This window comes from Heliangelus exortis, chromosome 1 (genome assembly GCF_036169615.1).
Source record: "Heliangelus exortis chromosome 1, bHelExo1.hap1, whole genome shotgun sequence".
Lineage (NCBI taxonomy): Eukaryota > Metazoa > Chordata > Aves > Apodiformes > Trochilidae > Heliangelus > Heliangelus exortis.
Window position 1 is genome coordinate 80,365,821 of NC_092422.1, and position 16,380 is coordinate 80,382,200.

General features: G+C 37.2%; 1 protein-coding gene across 1 annotated transcript in view; it reads left to right on the forward strand.

The window, feature by feature from the left end:
- Window positions 1–9,401: 9,401 nt before the first annotated feature.
- LOC139792035 (interleukin-1 receptor accessory protein-like 1) overlaps window positions 9,402–16,380 on the forward strand; it is a 111,335-nt gene continuing 104,356 nt past the window's right edge. The window contains exon 1 of the mRNA XM_071734742.1: window positions 9,402–9,483. Coding sequence (XP_071590843.1) covers window positions 9,402–9,483 — 82 coding nt within the window. The remainder of the gene's footprint in view (window positions 9,484–16,380) is intronic.

Consider the following 16,380-nt stretch of genomic DNA (forward strand, 5'->3'; position numbering starts at 1 on the left):
CCCAGCCCAACCCAACCCAACCCAACCCAACCCAACCCAACCCAACCCAACCCAGCCCAGCCCAGCCCAGCCCAGCCCAGCCCAGCCCAGCCCAGCCCAGCCCAGCCCAACCCAACCCAACCCAACCCAACCCAGCCCAGCCCAGCCCAGCCCAGCCCAGCCCAGCCCAGCCCAGCCCAGCCCAGCCCAGCCCAGCCCAGCCCAGCCCAGCCCAAGGGCCCAGGGCCAGGCTCCCTGAGGAGCCATTTTGCAGTGGGTGCCCTGGGTAGGAGCGCTGTGATTGGTCCGTGTGGGTCACCTGACCCACCCTCTCCTCCCCCCAGCTACAACCACATCCCCAGTACCTGCTGGGGGGCCTGGCTGGGAGTCAGCATGGGGCATGGGGCAGCTTGGTCATCAGCCTCTCAAAACATCATAACTTCTGTTTACTTCATGGGAATAGCAGTGCTGTATAAGTACTGCAGAGGTGGAAAAATTCTAATTAGCTGTTTGACAAGAGGCATTAATATCTAGATCAGCATTTCTTCTACAACATAGTTGGAAATTTAGCTCTTTAATTTTTTTCTTTTTTCTTCACTGATTTTACTGGTGATGCTTGATTTGAAGTCAGTAAGTGTACTCAAATGCCTTCTATCATATTAATAGTGCATTGTATTCTGAAGCTCTTCTTTTAACATTAATTGGCCAGGACAATCAAAATAAATTTTGATTGCAGAAAGACATTCATCAATTGAGAAAACCTGGGATGGAGTGCAATAAACAACAGAACTCAGATTTTGTATACTAGTATTTTCCTTTCCATGGGGAATTCAAGTGTATCCTCTTTATTTCCACCAGATGGTTAAGAAATACAAAGAGGTTTATGATGAGGAGAGATAAAGACCAAAAAGAATCCAGAGGCAGTTCACAGAAGACTGCAGACCTCAAATGCCAGACATTTAGCTACTGGAACTGGGTGTGAAATTGTTCTGACATCTTGACACTTTTCACAGTGAAGCAGAAGAATCACTAAATAGACTAATTAGGAGAACAGATGTTGTCAATATACCTATATTAACCTGGATTATTTTCTTGCCTGTTGAAAACTATTTCTTCTGTTCCTAGTCCCCTCAGCACATTTTCGTTTTGCTGAATGTGTTTTGATAATTAATGACTTTAAAATTGTAGATCATTTTAAGTAGAAAATAAGGGGAGAATCATACCAGGTGCAAGCTACTTTATTTTTGTAAAATACAATAATATATTTTTTCATATTATACAACCCTGACTTGATACCCTTTTTGCAACATAGATGATTACATCCAGCATAACATAAAAAGAACCATAAGTAACAGTAACAGTATTATCTAAAGATATTATTGAACAGTGTTTGAAAATAACATTTTCAACCTCAAACTGAAAAATAAACTTTAAATCAAAAGCAAGCTCTCCAATACACACCTTGTTCTTTGTCTCTGCAGAACACAAGTAGAGTCAATATTTCCACTTTTTTGACCACCAGTTTGCTTGAAGGATTTAGAAAACTGGAGGAAAACCAAACCAATAAGAGGTCAACAGACCTGGTGAAAATACCATTGAGAAAGGGTGCTGTCTATTCAGCTTTTAAAAAACCAAATAAATGAATGAATTAGTAATTTTATTTAATGATATAAAAAGCCTTTTATGAAGATAAGGAATATAGAGAAAAAACAAAGGAGGAAGCTGTAGAAGGAGTCTCCACCTACCAGCACCAAATTCTAACAAAGACTAAGGCCCAATTTTTTAATACTGAGTATGTTTTCCTTCTTGAGAAAACTACCATTTATTGTATTTAGTAAACTGTTGAAATATAATTTCCTGCAATATACGAGATTTGAGGAGCTTTACAAAGTTGTTTCTTGACCTGATTTCCATTCATGTGTGATTCTGCTCCATAGGGGGAAAAGTGTAGTACACTTTGTAATCTCAACTGGCTGAATTTAAAATGAAAACTATAGTCATAGTCATTACAAAGAACCAATAATATCTAACTGTGCTCTCACACATTTTTAATTCTGGAGAAATTCCATTTGTTTCAAGTTACTCTTCCTCAACTCTAAGAATATACTTGGAACTTGGTTTAGATGTAACCAGCTTCCTTTTGCAGTACTTACAGATACTTATGGTATGCTATTTAGCATCCTTAGCAGCACCTCCATGTACCTTTTGAGGTATCTGTCCAAAGTATACATTTGCACTTCCCTTTCAAAGCAATCCTGATTCAGCTGAGAGGTAGAGGAAGTTATGCAGACATGGGCTTACTCTGATATGAAAACAGAATGTGGCTGAAAGCTCCCAAGTCCCCTAGCTCAGATGTAATCCTATGCCTCTTACAGTCTTCATAACAAATGAAAATCATCTTGTGCTTTCATTGCAGGGATAAATAGATCAGAAGTTGTGGACACAAATGCCTTACAGAAATAGTAGCAGTGAGAAGTATTCACTAAACTTTCTTCCCTTGTAATTATCAAAATTTAAAAAATTATTTTAATGGTAGATTAACATTCAAAAAACTTCCTTGTTCTGTTAGAATTTTGATCTCTACTTGCCATATTTAGTATATGGATACCATAGGAAAGAAAGACTATCTAACCTCCATTTTAATTCATGTTAATGATTTGTGACTGGGGCAAAATATTTCCCATGAGGAGAAAGAGGGTGTATGATCTGGTCATGCTCTGTCCTTTTGTTGTCTGCAGATGTTAGAGCATAGGGCTGAAACAGGCAGGTCATCTATTGGCTCAAGCAATATTTGTGCATATTGGTTATATTTTACTGACTCAGCTCTGGATCTTCTAGAGCCATTCTGGAGAGATTTTTGCTCAAGTTAGGTACGTGCTGCATTTAAGTCTGTAGATTTCAGGCTGAAAACTGTGAAATCTTGTTTAGAATTACTGTGACAAGAAGCCATACATTTAAATATATTCAGGGACATCTTCTTCAAAAATATGTGAAGCTGCAGCAAAACAGTATGAAAAGCTGTAAGAAAAAGTGGATTTCGTAATATAACAAATTATTAGTGTCTTCTCACATGTCAGAAAAGATGCTTGTGTTCTTCCTTGTACTGTCTTTTTCTGTTGCTATGCTGGGTAAAAGTATTTTAAAGCTCTAAATAAAGATATGGTCTACCAAATTCTGTGATATTATTAGATACTCAGTTTTTCACTGAAATAAAAACCTGTATCTATTATATGGATCCATATAACTGAATGGATGAATAAATACCAATAAGTTCTTGGATGCCTTCAATTAAATTTTGTGCATTAAAATAGTGTTTTTTTTCTGGCCAGTACTCACTTCTGTTCTTAACATAGTGTCAGAGAGCTTCTCATATGTGTCTGTATAAATCAGGAGTGACTCCAGTAGCTTTAATGGCCACACACTGGAGAAACACCAGATTGAAACTAGAATCAGGAGTTAAAACTTTTTCATTACCTTAACTTAATCAATAATGAATTTGCATTAGTTTTGGAAATGTTAAAGTCAGGAAATGGAATCAGACTTTAATTTATTTTAGAAGATGCATGTGAGTTAGTCACAGGGTCCAGAAATCAAAGTAATGTACACCTGGGAGCTCTGCTACCAAACGAGCTCATCTAAGCATGGGATGCAAATAGAGCAAACCTGGTGAATAACTTGCCAGCCTGCAGGCTGCAGCCTCAGAGCCTTTACTTCACAAGGGGCCCAAGCACTTTTCTTCAGCTTGAATTTTTATAAAAGTAGATTCTGCATGCGATAAGCAGAGTTAGACTGGGCACTGATTCAAAATGAGTTCGATAAAAGGCCAGGAGTCATTCCATTTCAGCCTCTTGAAAATGACTCAACATTTTGTTCATAGGGATTGGATTTAATGATCTTGATAGCTACTGACACATCAGACTTTTCAGAATCCTTTCTGTCTGTATAATTAAATTGAAGGTTGGCACCAGGGAATCTGGTGCTCTGTCAGGTAGTATGTGTTTTTTCCTAGCCTAGAACAGAAAAACTGTAGAGGCGGCAAAGTATTATTCTGCTTCATTGGCTCAGAAGGAAAAGAAAGAGAAAGTGATGGTTGGCTTTCTGTACTCAGGTTGGCTCAGTTTTCCATTCAGTAGGCTATTGTTATGAAGGGTTTCTGTCTGAGGACTATTTTCTGTAAAGCACTCTATTTACATATGTGTGTTTTAAACCACTCTCTAGGTTTCTATGTAAATTCAGTTCAAAAAAGACAGTATGCTGGTTTCTTGTGTGGTGAAATCCCCTCCATTTTTTTCTCTTTGTAGCTGTTGGCAGGTCTAATAAACCTTTCACAGTCCAGCTGCAGTGTAGATGTAAAACGGAGCTGACAAGTTAGAAAACACAAGGACTGTTGCTTCTAGAATATAATTTCTCCATCTTCGTTTGTCAGTTTTCTTTAATAATTATTTCTCTGTTTCCATGCATACACATATATAGAGATATGATCAGAAAATTATTGTTTACAAATGTAATGACTGCACAGATAGATGTAACAAAATGCTTCCCAATACCTCCAAAACAGTGACAAACAAAGAAAACTGAGTGATGATAATGCATCTGATTTTTTATTTTTAATTTATTTTTAATGAAAATTTTTGCTGAAAGGGAAGAATGTTCTTAACAGTGGCTGGAAAGCTGCCCAGCAGAAAAGGTCGTGGGACTATTGGTTGACAGAAAGCTGTACATGAGCCAGCAGTATGCCCAGTTGGCCCAAAAGGCCAATGGCATCCTGGCCTGTGTCAGCAATAGTGTGGCCAGCAGGAAGAGGGAAGTGATTGTCCTCTTATACTGGGCATTGGTGAGGCCACACCTCAAATACTGCGTTCAGTTTTGGGCCCCTCACTACAAGAAGGACATTGAGGTGCTGGAGTGTGTCCAGAGAAGGGCAACAAAGCTGGTGAAGGGTCTGGAGCACAAGTCTCACAAAGAGTGTCTGAGGGAACGGGGGCTGAAACGAGGTTGTAATGAGGCAGGGATTAGTCTCCCAAGCAAAAAGTGATAGAACGAGAGGAAATTACCTCAACTTGTACCAGAGGAGGTCTATATTCTATATTAGGAAAAGATTTCTAACCCAAAAGGGCTGTCAAGCTCTGGAACAGGATGTGACAGGGAAGTGGTGGAGTAACCATCCCTGGAGATATTTAAAAGACGTGTAAATGTGCTGCTTAGGGACATGATTTAGTGGTGGACTTGGCAGTGCTGGGTTAATGTTTGATCTTGATGATCATAAAGATCTTTTCCAACCTAAACAATTCTATGATTCAGTTATTCTGCAAAGTCTGAATGAAAGTAATTTGCAAAGAGATAGAGTAATAGACCTGGCAGAGATAAAAGTGCTAAATTTTAAAGCATTCTTTGTGGTAAAAAAGTTGAAAAGATTGAAGAGGGAAAAACTGAACTACGTTTTTTGAAAAAAAACTTTATAGTTTCCCTCCAGATTTGCAATCAGGTCATTTCAGGTTGGCTACTGATGGCATGTAAATCAAGTCAGTAAATATCGATACGATATTAACAAGCAACAATTGCAAATAAACAACACCTAAATATTTGTGAGAACAAATTTTACAACCATAAAACTTAACTTGTAGGCTGCTTTTTTTGAATTTACAATACAACAGTTTTCTCTTTTGTATGAAAAAGATGCATATAGAAAATTATAACAGGTCATCTGGGGCAGTAGTAAAAACTACCTGTGCTCTAAAGCAGAACAGAATTTCTAAAACAATCTCTGTTATGATATACAAATGTGCCATCTGCACTGCTTATCCACTCACAATTCAACTTCTTTTTAATGGTGTACTGGCATGGATTTTGACCATATCACAGATCTTGACCCTCAACAGTATCTCTGTAGATTAGGGGGCTGTACTTATTATGATGGAGGCAGAGGATTCATTCTCTTCCCTCAAAGGGAAGAAGTTAGTGTGACGTGATAAAGAAGGTTATGAACAGCAACAAAAGGTTTAACTCATTTTTGGAAAATTTCTTTCTGTACTCACACTTTTGTGACGTGGCAGCCAACTGAAGAATAACTGGAATTTACTGTCTTTCTCTGCTATTGCTGTGCTCAGTCTGCTGTGTCTGGAAAGACTCTAGTGGCACCTTCCAAACTATAGCAGAGATTGAAGGTGGCATCAGGCATAGTGGTGGTACAGAAGTGAGACCATGTTAAGGGTTCTCAGTTTTATATATACACACACATACATGCACTATCTATATCTCTTGCAAAGATACTATAGAGAATACACTACCCTGGCTAAAAATGCACATCCACTTGAGCATTTCTGAGTAAGTACTGCTGAAGAAAAATGCTAGAGATGAAAGTATATAGTATTTTATAGGGAAAAAATAAAAGCTCTTCTCTATGAGAATGGCTGAAGAGACCTGATCTAGTTGAGGATGTCCCTGCTTACTGCAGGGGGATTGGACTATGTGACCTTTAGACATCCCTCCCAACCCAAATTATTCTGATTCTATGATTCTATGACTTAAGTGAGACACATTGGAAACTGTGCCTCCCAGAATTGATAAAACCTTGTGATTGCTTATGCCTAAACTTATATATTTTATTTTTAGATTTTAAAAAGTTATTCAGATAGACAGAAACTCTCATGTCAGACATGTCATTGTTTCTGCTTTCCTGTAGTTAGTTTGATGTGAACAAGTACACCTATATATTCCTCACGTGGTTTAGAAGCAATATTATCTAAGAAAAAAAATCAATAATGTAGAGATGTGGAATTCTGTTTATATTAAATACAGCATGAAGACCTAGTTTTTAAAGTAAAAAGAGAATACTAGAGTATCCTTGTTGTAGCAGAAAAAGTTCAGAGAAAGAAGTTCACTTTATCTTCTGAAGACAAACATAGTTCAACGCTATAGATCCCAAGAGATATGCAAAGCAACTCTGCTTTAAATTGCAGTGGTAGTATGCAGTTTTATCTAAAAATGGATCAGTGATTTGACTACTACCATTATATTATATCAAATGTAATTGTTTTAATAATAGGAGAAATCTAAAATGTTCTTAATATTCAGCTGGTTTTATTATCTTCTTTGCCCTTTTGAATTAATTCACAGTAAAATCAGCTTCACTTTTACACTCTTTGTGTTGCATATGTAGGCTCTTACATTTTGTCAGACCCAGTTTCTGTGTATCATTTATGAATATTTAGATGTTCCATTGTCAGCTTATCCCATTTCACATCTCCCATATTCCAGTATTCTTCCCACAACTGAAGGGAAGAATAAATCTGGAAAACATGTAATAAACATCTGAAAGCTTTTAGTGGGGGGTAAATAAGGGGGAGAATTACTTTTTTCAGTTACTAATAATGAGTAAGAGCACATCCAGAAGAACAAGAGGTTCATGTTTCTCTCTCATTTGTTTTAATAAGAGCTTTAGAGACCTGGAGACAGTGGACAGTCTCTGTTTCTGTTTCTTTCTCTGAAAGAAAGGAGACCATGTAATCTTTCCTCAAGTTGCAATGGATCCTTTCATTTTTATTTGCCAACAACAGAGTCAGGAGCTGAATGTAGTACTAACTTCGTATTGATTAAAATCTTTGTTCAGGTCCCTTGGAAGTTCTCACCCTCCTCAGATCATTGCTGCCCTCCCTAGCAAAGAAACTTTTAATATGGGCCTGCCTGAATCTATAAGGCAATTCAAATGTTTTTTTTCCTGCTGGGACCAATTTTATGCAGTTGTGGTTTTGTGATCTGAGATTCAATGCATTGGCTTGTCTTTTTATGGATCTGACATATTGATTTGAACAAACAGAAAACGAAAACACAAAATGGCATAATTATTAAAAGTTAATTCATGCTGCCTATTTACTACTAAGCAGAGGTAGATATGTAATCATTGATGATATAAATCTAAAATTGTATCTTTATTCCTTAATAGGCTTACTAGTAATGTTTCCCATAGATTACTTGCAATCTTACAGGATGTGTGTGTGTGTACATATATATGTATATGCACAAATAAATGTGGTTTAACCTTAGACAACACCTAAGCCCCACGCAGGTGTTCACTCACTCCTTGTCAGTGGAATAGAGGAGATAATCGAAAGGGTAAAAGTGAGAGAACTCATGGGTTGAGATCAAAACTGTTTAACAGATAAAAAAAAACTCATGGATGCAAATGAAGCAAAGCAAGGAATTCATTCAGTCATCACTTCCCATGGGCAGACAGGTGTTCAGCCATTCCCTGCCTAACAGTTACTCGGGGAGACAAATGCCATAATTCTGAATGCCCCCCTCTTCCTTCTTCTCCCACCTTTATTTTCTGAGCATGACATCATAACAGTATGACACACCCCTTTGGTTGGCTTGAGACAGCCGCCCTGGCTCTGTCTCCTTTTTTTGTTTATTTCTTATGATTGTGTGGCAAGTGAGAAAGTGAAATTGTGGATGTAGTGGAACAACAGTAACATGCAATTTAACCTGTAAGGTAGGGTGCCTCATGTAGTTATTAGTATTTTTTTCATTCCATTGACATTGATTTAAACGGAGAATCCTCTATACTCATTTATGAGGCTTGAGGTTTTTTTCACAAGAAAGAACTGTGAGAGAAAATTGTGTATCCTGTGTTCTTGAAGGCCATCTGTCCCTTATTTTAAGATGTGTTATTTAAGACTGGTGTTGTGTCTGAGCTTATTCATCTTTATTCCTCTCTGTAACACATGATCTAGTGAGATATCTGAAGATTAGAAGAGCTATCTTGAGGAAGAAGTAGGAATAATTTTGTGTTGATTGAGGTCAAGAGGTTAATGAATTATTTCAATTATTTGTGTGTAAAGGCGAACTTTTCAGTTTCAAAAGATTTAAAAACAAAGCTAATATTCCAAGGCTGTAATAGCGAACATGTCTTAAACACAGAAGATGTGCATAAATTATGCAAAATCTGAATCTGATAGAGCTGGAGCTGCTGCAGCTCCATGCCCCCAGGTTCAGCCACTAGAAAAGATGAGCTCACACTTGGATTAATGTGTAATGGCCTTTAAATGTAGAGTCAGACTCAGTGTACCCAGTAGTAGGCCCTGGGTCTTCTCAACCCCAGTTGCTTTACACGTGCACAACCATGTACACACACACACTTCTTTCTCAGGACTCTCCAGAAGCTGGCACAGAGCCCCTGCTCCCTACAGACCTCTCAGACTCTTGTCTTTCCACCACTTTACCCAGACTTATGGGCTCTTTGATCCCTGGATCCCAGGTGACTTACCCAGCTTACCAGTCAGTCCAGCCTGATGCTTGCTGGTGACATTCACTTGACACCCCCCCTCCCCCTCAATGTGCTGCAGCCGTGGCCCACAGGCACATGGCCCCTGCAAACCTTGATCCCGCTCCAGCTGCTGACACTCGGACACCCCCAGGCCGACATGCACACAGACAGAGAGTTCCTCACACTGGAAAATACCCAGAAATTCAGTTTTATAAGAACACCGGTCAGACCAGGAACAGGTTAGACCAGACAAGTACAGTGACAAGCCCCTGTTTCCATGTTACCAGCTCCTTTTAGCACTTTATCCCTCTATTTTCCGGCTATTGTTCCTTCCCAAACCACCGTCAGTCCCAGAGGTGCCTTGGAGCCTTTCCTTGACCTGATAAAGTGCAGGGTTCCCTCCTTTGTTGAAGAATGTTGTAGAATGTTCCCAAATGCTCCCGAAAAGGTAGAGTGTGTGACCCCTTTGCCGTGCCCTACCCCATGTTTGAGGGACCAATTAGATCGGCCCATGCTACAGGTAAACACACCGGGTGTCCAATAATACGTTATGTTGGTGTGTGGTGGCGGGGGTGTGGTCACAGAAACACTATATAAGTAAAAGTTACTGCGCAATAAAGTAGAAGTTTGTTTATCAACCATATTGGTTGCTTTAGTTTTCCCTCTCCGTCTCCGACACTCTTGCCCATGTGCCTCTGGCCTCCTTCATGTTGTCACAGAACCCAATGAAAGCATTTGATCTTCTCATCAGGCAGAAGCTAATTTTTCTTTATTTAACCATGCTGAATGCAGCTTGCTGTGTCTTAATTGAATATGTGCACTCAAAGACAAATAAAAACTCCAAATAAATAAACACGTTCCTTAAGCATGTAGGTTTATGTTGAATTTATAAGGTATAAACAAGCTGGTACTGCAAAATTATGAACTGGTTGGAACCACATGGACGAAGAGCATGTAGGATACCAGTAGGGCCAACTGAAAGGAGCATAAATTGTAAACTTGTCCTGTCTGCAGTAGTGATAAGACTAACATTTTTTTTTGGTGTTATTGAAAACTCTCTGACATGGGTATTGTGATGCCCCTATATGTAAGGAAAAAAGCAAAAGTGATCTTTCCTCATGCCTTGTAATGCTGGTGAGAACAGAACAGAGAACAAATTCTCTCTCTTCTCGTCCAAAGCATGTAGTCCACAAACGAATTGTGAAGAAGTAATATATATATGTAGAAAATTCTAAAATTTTAAAAGCATGAACAACTTTTACAATTAGTTAAATGGGAATTGTATTGGAATCATGGTTTATAAATGGTATTCATATGCTTTCTTGCTTAAAGTGCAATTTTCAACCTTTTGTCCCTTCAGAGAGCATAAACACAAGGTCATCTTATTAAATTATGGGCAGCATATATCATCGTTTTAGAATTTACTATTCAGTGAATGCACATAAAAAAATTAATTTATAAACATCTCCTTGACTGTGTCTGAAGTAAAAGTTATTATTTATCACCCACAAAAACATAAGTTGATGATTTAATGGATTGGAAAAAAACCTCTAGGTGGTTTTTATTAGCTAGTTTTCTGAAGTCATTGTTAGCCTGAAAACAGAAATTGACATTGCTAATATCATGTACTATGGGAGGTTTTTTTGCATGTCTTTTTACAAAGGAAGAACATGTTTCTTTGGAATTTGGGCAGAGTAAATGCATCTTAAAGCTCAAACCTGAACTTGGTGAAAAATATTTGAAAGTAGCTTAACTGCAGCTGTTTAGTAACTATTTCATGTCTAAAAAAAAGTACAAAAACATAGGTGCCCTTTTCAAATTCATCTTTATACAATTTAGGTTTAATCTCCAATTTTAGAACTTTTCTACACCTGACTTTTAGATGACAGTTAGATTTTGTTTGAAGGCCAGCACTGATACATTTTCCTATTTCTCTATATGCCTCACTGCCAGATAAACAGAGGGATAAAGGACACAATTAAGGATTAATTCCTTCAATAAGTAGGATTTCTGAAATTCAACTTGAAGGAAAAATTTGGTCTCTTGTTTTTCTGCAGTCCCCAGTGATTTCTCAGGCCAGAAATAACATACAGGATTACTCTTTTTTTAAGAAAAGCCACTTTTTTCTTTGGTGCTTGTGGTGATTTGGGAATCCATGAGAATACAAATTCTAATTCCATGAGAATACAAATGGTTGTTGCAGCTGCCTTCAAGTATGGAGGGGGAAAAGAAATACGCAAGCACAGCCCTTTCCAAAAAGAAAATGGACATGGTTTCCAGAGACTCAGCCACTGAGCTCCAGCAGAAGCTCAGGCAGGTGACTGCGAGCAGTAAAGGTGAGAGGATGCTCTGTACTTACTGGGATAAGGTGGAAAAAAAAAACCAAAAAACAGAAGCAGGAAAACCTTTTAAAAGTATTGCTGTAAGCATCATTTGCAGTTTGTCTTCTCTCTCTTCTGCATGTTGGCTCAGCATGAACAGAGTTAAAGATGCCAGGTTTTCTGCTTTGGGGAGATGCTTACAAATGACTTGAAAGAAGTGAGCAAGGTGAAGGTGAATAGAGTGAAAGAGCTGGGTTTTAGAATATGGCTATTTTTATTTCTTACTTTTTGGTTGGTTGGTTGGTTTTTTTTGTTAGTCTGGCATAAAATTTGATCCACCAATCCTCATTTCCTCTCTAATATGAGTGATTACTCATTTTTAAGAAAAGGGAATGTAAATATCCATGAAAATAGGTGTTCAGGATTAAGATCATAATTATATTTACAGGAAGCATTTTGCATTCCTTTCAATTTTTTTTTTCCAGTACTTTTTTGCATTAATCTAAAAGACCAGAAAATTCTGTTGGAATGTTTCTGAGATATGTTTAAATTAAAATTAGAAATATACACAATGGTTTATAAAACTCACTAATAGTGGCAGAGGGAAAGCTATTCAAGGTTTTCAACAATGAATAAAGGCACGCATATAGCAAAAGAGAAACAGTAAAGGAAAATATGTACAGGGTGTATTCTGCATGGAAGCTTTCAAGGTCATTTTTATCTCACAGAAACTCCAAACTTAAGGAAAGAAATGGAATTCCACATGCTGTGCCTATCTTTGTGTTTGCCTTTCAGATACTCAAATCAAATTTTTATCAACATAAGTTTTCTTTTTCATGTTAGTAAGTTTCTTATGCATAGAACTATTAACAGTTATTGCTAGAACACAATAACTGAAAAATTACTTAGGGCATAGATTATAAAAGAAAGAGAGAGCAAAATAGAAGATATGAAATGCGTTTTTGTCAAGCCACAACACGATATCTTAAGTATTTTGCATGGAAACTAGAAATTCATACTACATACTGAGAGACTTTCAGAATTGTTCATATGGTTCTGGTCACTAGAAACTGTAAAAATAAATACGACCCGGTTTGTTTCATTGAACTGCCTGTTTTCACCTCTGAAATTTCCTGGAGGAATGTGTGATCACAAGAGACAGCATCCACTGACAGAGGTGGAGCATTATTTGCTGCAGCTATTTATGAGTTTGTAGACCTTCTGTTTCCAAAGGATCCAAATACCTCAAGAATCTCATTTACTGCATCCTCATATCAACTAAAGCATATGCTGTATTGTGCATTGGTTCTCATCTGTAAGAAAGTCTCTTAAACCTCTTTTAATCTCCCTGAAGATGTTTTAATCATCAGAGTATGAGACGAGACTTGAAAATGAGACCCTTTATTGGAGTATTATTTCTTCAAAGTACTAATAAGAAAAAAAGCTAAGGAGAGGAAGCATGCCATAAGAGTTAAGAGTTAACATGTAGCAGTGACTGTGGGTCTTCCTCCTCAGTAGGCTCCTCATTTTACTGTAAGGTTTGCTCTATTTACACAGGTTAAATACTTAATGCAAATGTGTGAATCATGAATAACTTTTGTTTGACACTTTCAACATATAAAGTTGGTAGTTAAAATGCTGGCTAATAGTCAGAAGTCTATCAATTCCTAAGAGTGCCACTCTTGTTTTGCAGACTTTACAGATAGCATAACTTACTTTCACAGCTCTGATTTTTCAAGGAATATAATTTTGTACAATTACATCTCTGTCTGAAGCTTCTTCCTGGGTTAAGAAGTCATGGGGGTTTTTTGCATATTAGGAATTTGGTAACAGGACTACTAATTACTAAAGTAAACTGAAGAAGCATTCTGGATGTTAGTGAAGTCCTGAGGGTATTTTCTTCTCTCCCACGATCATCACACAAAATTAAGGGATTATCCAAATAATAAACCACATTTATCTTTATTGAACTCTTCTAATGCAATCTGTTATCTTCCCTTCTGCTTCTGGTAAAACATCTCTCTAAAATTTTTAAATTCCTTCAGAGGACATGTTATTCAGCTATATAGCATATTTAGTAAGAATTTGTTCACCAGTGGGGGAAATCTTACAAATTTGGAATTTTTGACATTGGAGACACTCAGTGTTGTGTTGTAACTCAAAATTATATGAAAAAAAAATATTTAAAGCTCAAGAACATGACTTTTAGCCCTCACTGCTGTAAGTTTTTTTTTAAAATGCTGACACTTTACTGGTTCCTACTGTGAAAGTCTGGGTCTGATTTTTCTTAGCCTCAGCTCAGAAAATTAGTAAAGCCTTCTAGCTGTGGCCTAAGGTGTAACAATGAATGGTTAAGAAACCTTCCTACTATTTCCTACAGATCCCTACTGAGTGTGACAGTTTTAGGAAGGCCTTATGGCTCTTTATGAGCCTGATAAATGTGCCAGGCTTTAGAGGTAGCTGATTCCTCCCAGTGCTTCAGTGTCTAACTATTACTAGAGACTTGATCCCTATATTGCTTCAATTATGAATGGGGTTTATATAAGCTGTGGCTTTCGCTGAAATTTCTTAATGGGACTGGAACTGTGTGCTTTCCTGCACAGAGCTCCCCAGTCCTCTCTTTCCACAGCTGGATGGAAAGTTCTCAGTGGGCTGGGATCAGGAGAGGAGAACAGAGACAGACAGCACAAATTATTCTGTAATGAGTGTAAGCTTCACAGTCTTCTTCAGATACTGACTAGTAAGAAATATACAAGGTACACCTGAGATTTATAAATGAAAAAAATTGAAAGCATAAATCAGAAAATTCTGAGTTTTCATATGGAAAAAATGAAGACTGGAGAAATTCTGTTCAACCTTTTTATGCATGAGTATTTTGCATTATATTTGAAGTGATGTGGTCCGACTTTTGTTAGGCCCTCAGAAGTCCTTTTTTAGCTGCTAAGACAGCATTTCCTGATCACAAGTGGCTCTCTTCTGAAAGTGTTTCCTAATTCGGCATTTTTCAGATTGCATATTTGCTTCATGTCATTGACTTTCAGCTCAAAGCTATTTGAATTTGCACTTCATATTATGAAGATTTAAACTGCAGAGAAGCCAAGAAAAAAATTCTGCTGTGTTCTGTCTTTGTTTGCAATGGATTTCATTGTGCAAACCTAAAACTGCTGGTATCACGTTTATTAACTATTTATAGATTCAGATTATCTTTTTGGTTTTATTTTTTGTTCAAACTAGCTAATGTTCTCCTCCAAGAGCTTCAATTTTCTTGTGGATTTAAGTTTTCTTGGGGGGTATAATTCTAAACAAATTGCAGGATTTCATTTTCTGTTGGAAACTATGAAATGGCAGAAGTAGATAATCAAACCAAACTATCTCTGCTCTCTCAACCACAGAATACTTGTCTTTAAATTTTGTTCCCCCTTTTCTTGTTGATATCAGTGATCCTACATATTTTAAACTGAGGTCAGAGTTTTGCTTTACCATTAATAAAACAAGAGATTCCATCTGGCTTTCCCAACAGCAAAGTAGCTATGCAAGGCCATCAGAGGGGAAAAAAACCACAAACAACAAAAAACACCAAACAAACAAAAAAACCTAGTTTAGTCAGTAAAACGAGTAGATAAATGTATATATTTGTAAGATCTATTTAAAAGAAAAAAAAGACAAATGTCTAGACACATTAAAATGTGTAAACACATTTTATAAGCTGAATCACTACCTTACAACTCATTAAACTTTTAAAGCAAAGCGTACACCATTTTAAGAACTTAAACTGTTTTAAGGCCTTGGCTGAGCTAAAACAGCTTAATTGAGTTTCACCATGTTAAATTAAGGTGATACACAATCTGGGACCTAATTAAGGAAGTCCTACATAAGCAGTATCACATTTACTCCTTGTTTATTGTCTAGCACATCTCATTTATTTGAGAAAGAGTTCAGATGTTACTATTATTTGTCACTTAGTCAACTCTATAGATCTAGCTCAGCTCAGGGATAAAAATTTTTTTTTTGCTCATGAATCACCTAATTCCTGTAGGCATTGTTAACAAGGTTTTTTATTGCAGGCTGTCCCAATGTGGTGCTTCTGAAAGGTTTTCCTGTAATCCCACAGGTGGAGAGAGAAATCAATTGGCTTTGCATTTGTGGGTACAGATCAGGTTAATCATGAGAGGAGGTCGGGCAAGTTTTTTTCCTTTTATATAATATTACTAGAACCAGAGGGGTAAATGCTTTGAAGTATATATCAAGCCTTCTCTGCAATTTATAATAACTGCTATTAAAAGAAACTTGAGTTTGAACTTCCCAAAATCTGAAAAAATAAACTAGTTTAAATACTCAAGTACTAATTTAATTTAAATCAAAACTGATTCCTTGAAGCCTTAAACTGAAAAAATGCTAGCCAAAGAGCTTTTATAAAATAATTATTCCATGAGAATTAACTAATTTGTGCTTAGGTGTTAAGCTCCTAAAATATCCTGAACTGTTAGGGTGGGTTTAAATACCTGAGTTCATCAGTAATATCTTAGTAAAATACCAGGTCAGTTCTGATATGCCTAAAGGCACTTCAAAAAGTGAAGTGTTTTCTCTCTAACTTTTGTCATAATTAGGTCAACTTGACTAAGAGATCAGTGAGTTCTCTGAGAAATTAAAAATCTGAGAGATTTTCATAGGCTGTCAAACTGAAAATTATATCTTTGGAAGTGTTGGTTTAAGAAAAAATTGGAAGGCATAAAATGCAGGAAATGTGGTAAGTAAAGAAAAGAAATAGAGACTCTGCTAGACAGAGTTTTAGTGGAGACTGGGCAATGTCAAGAG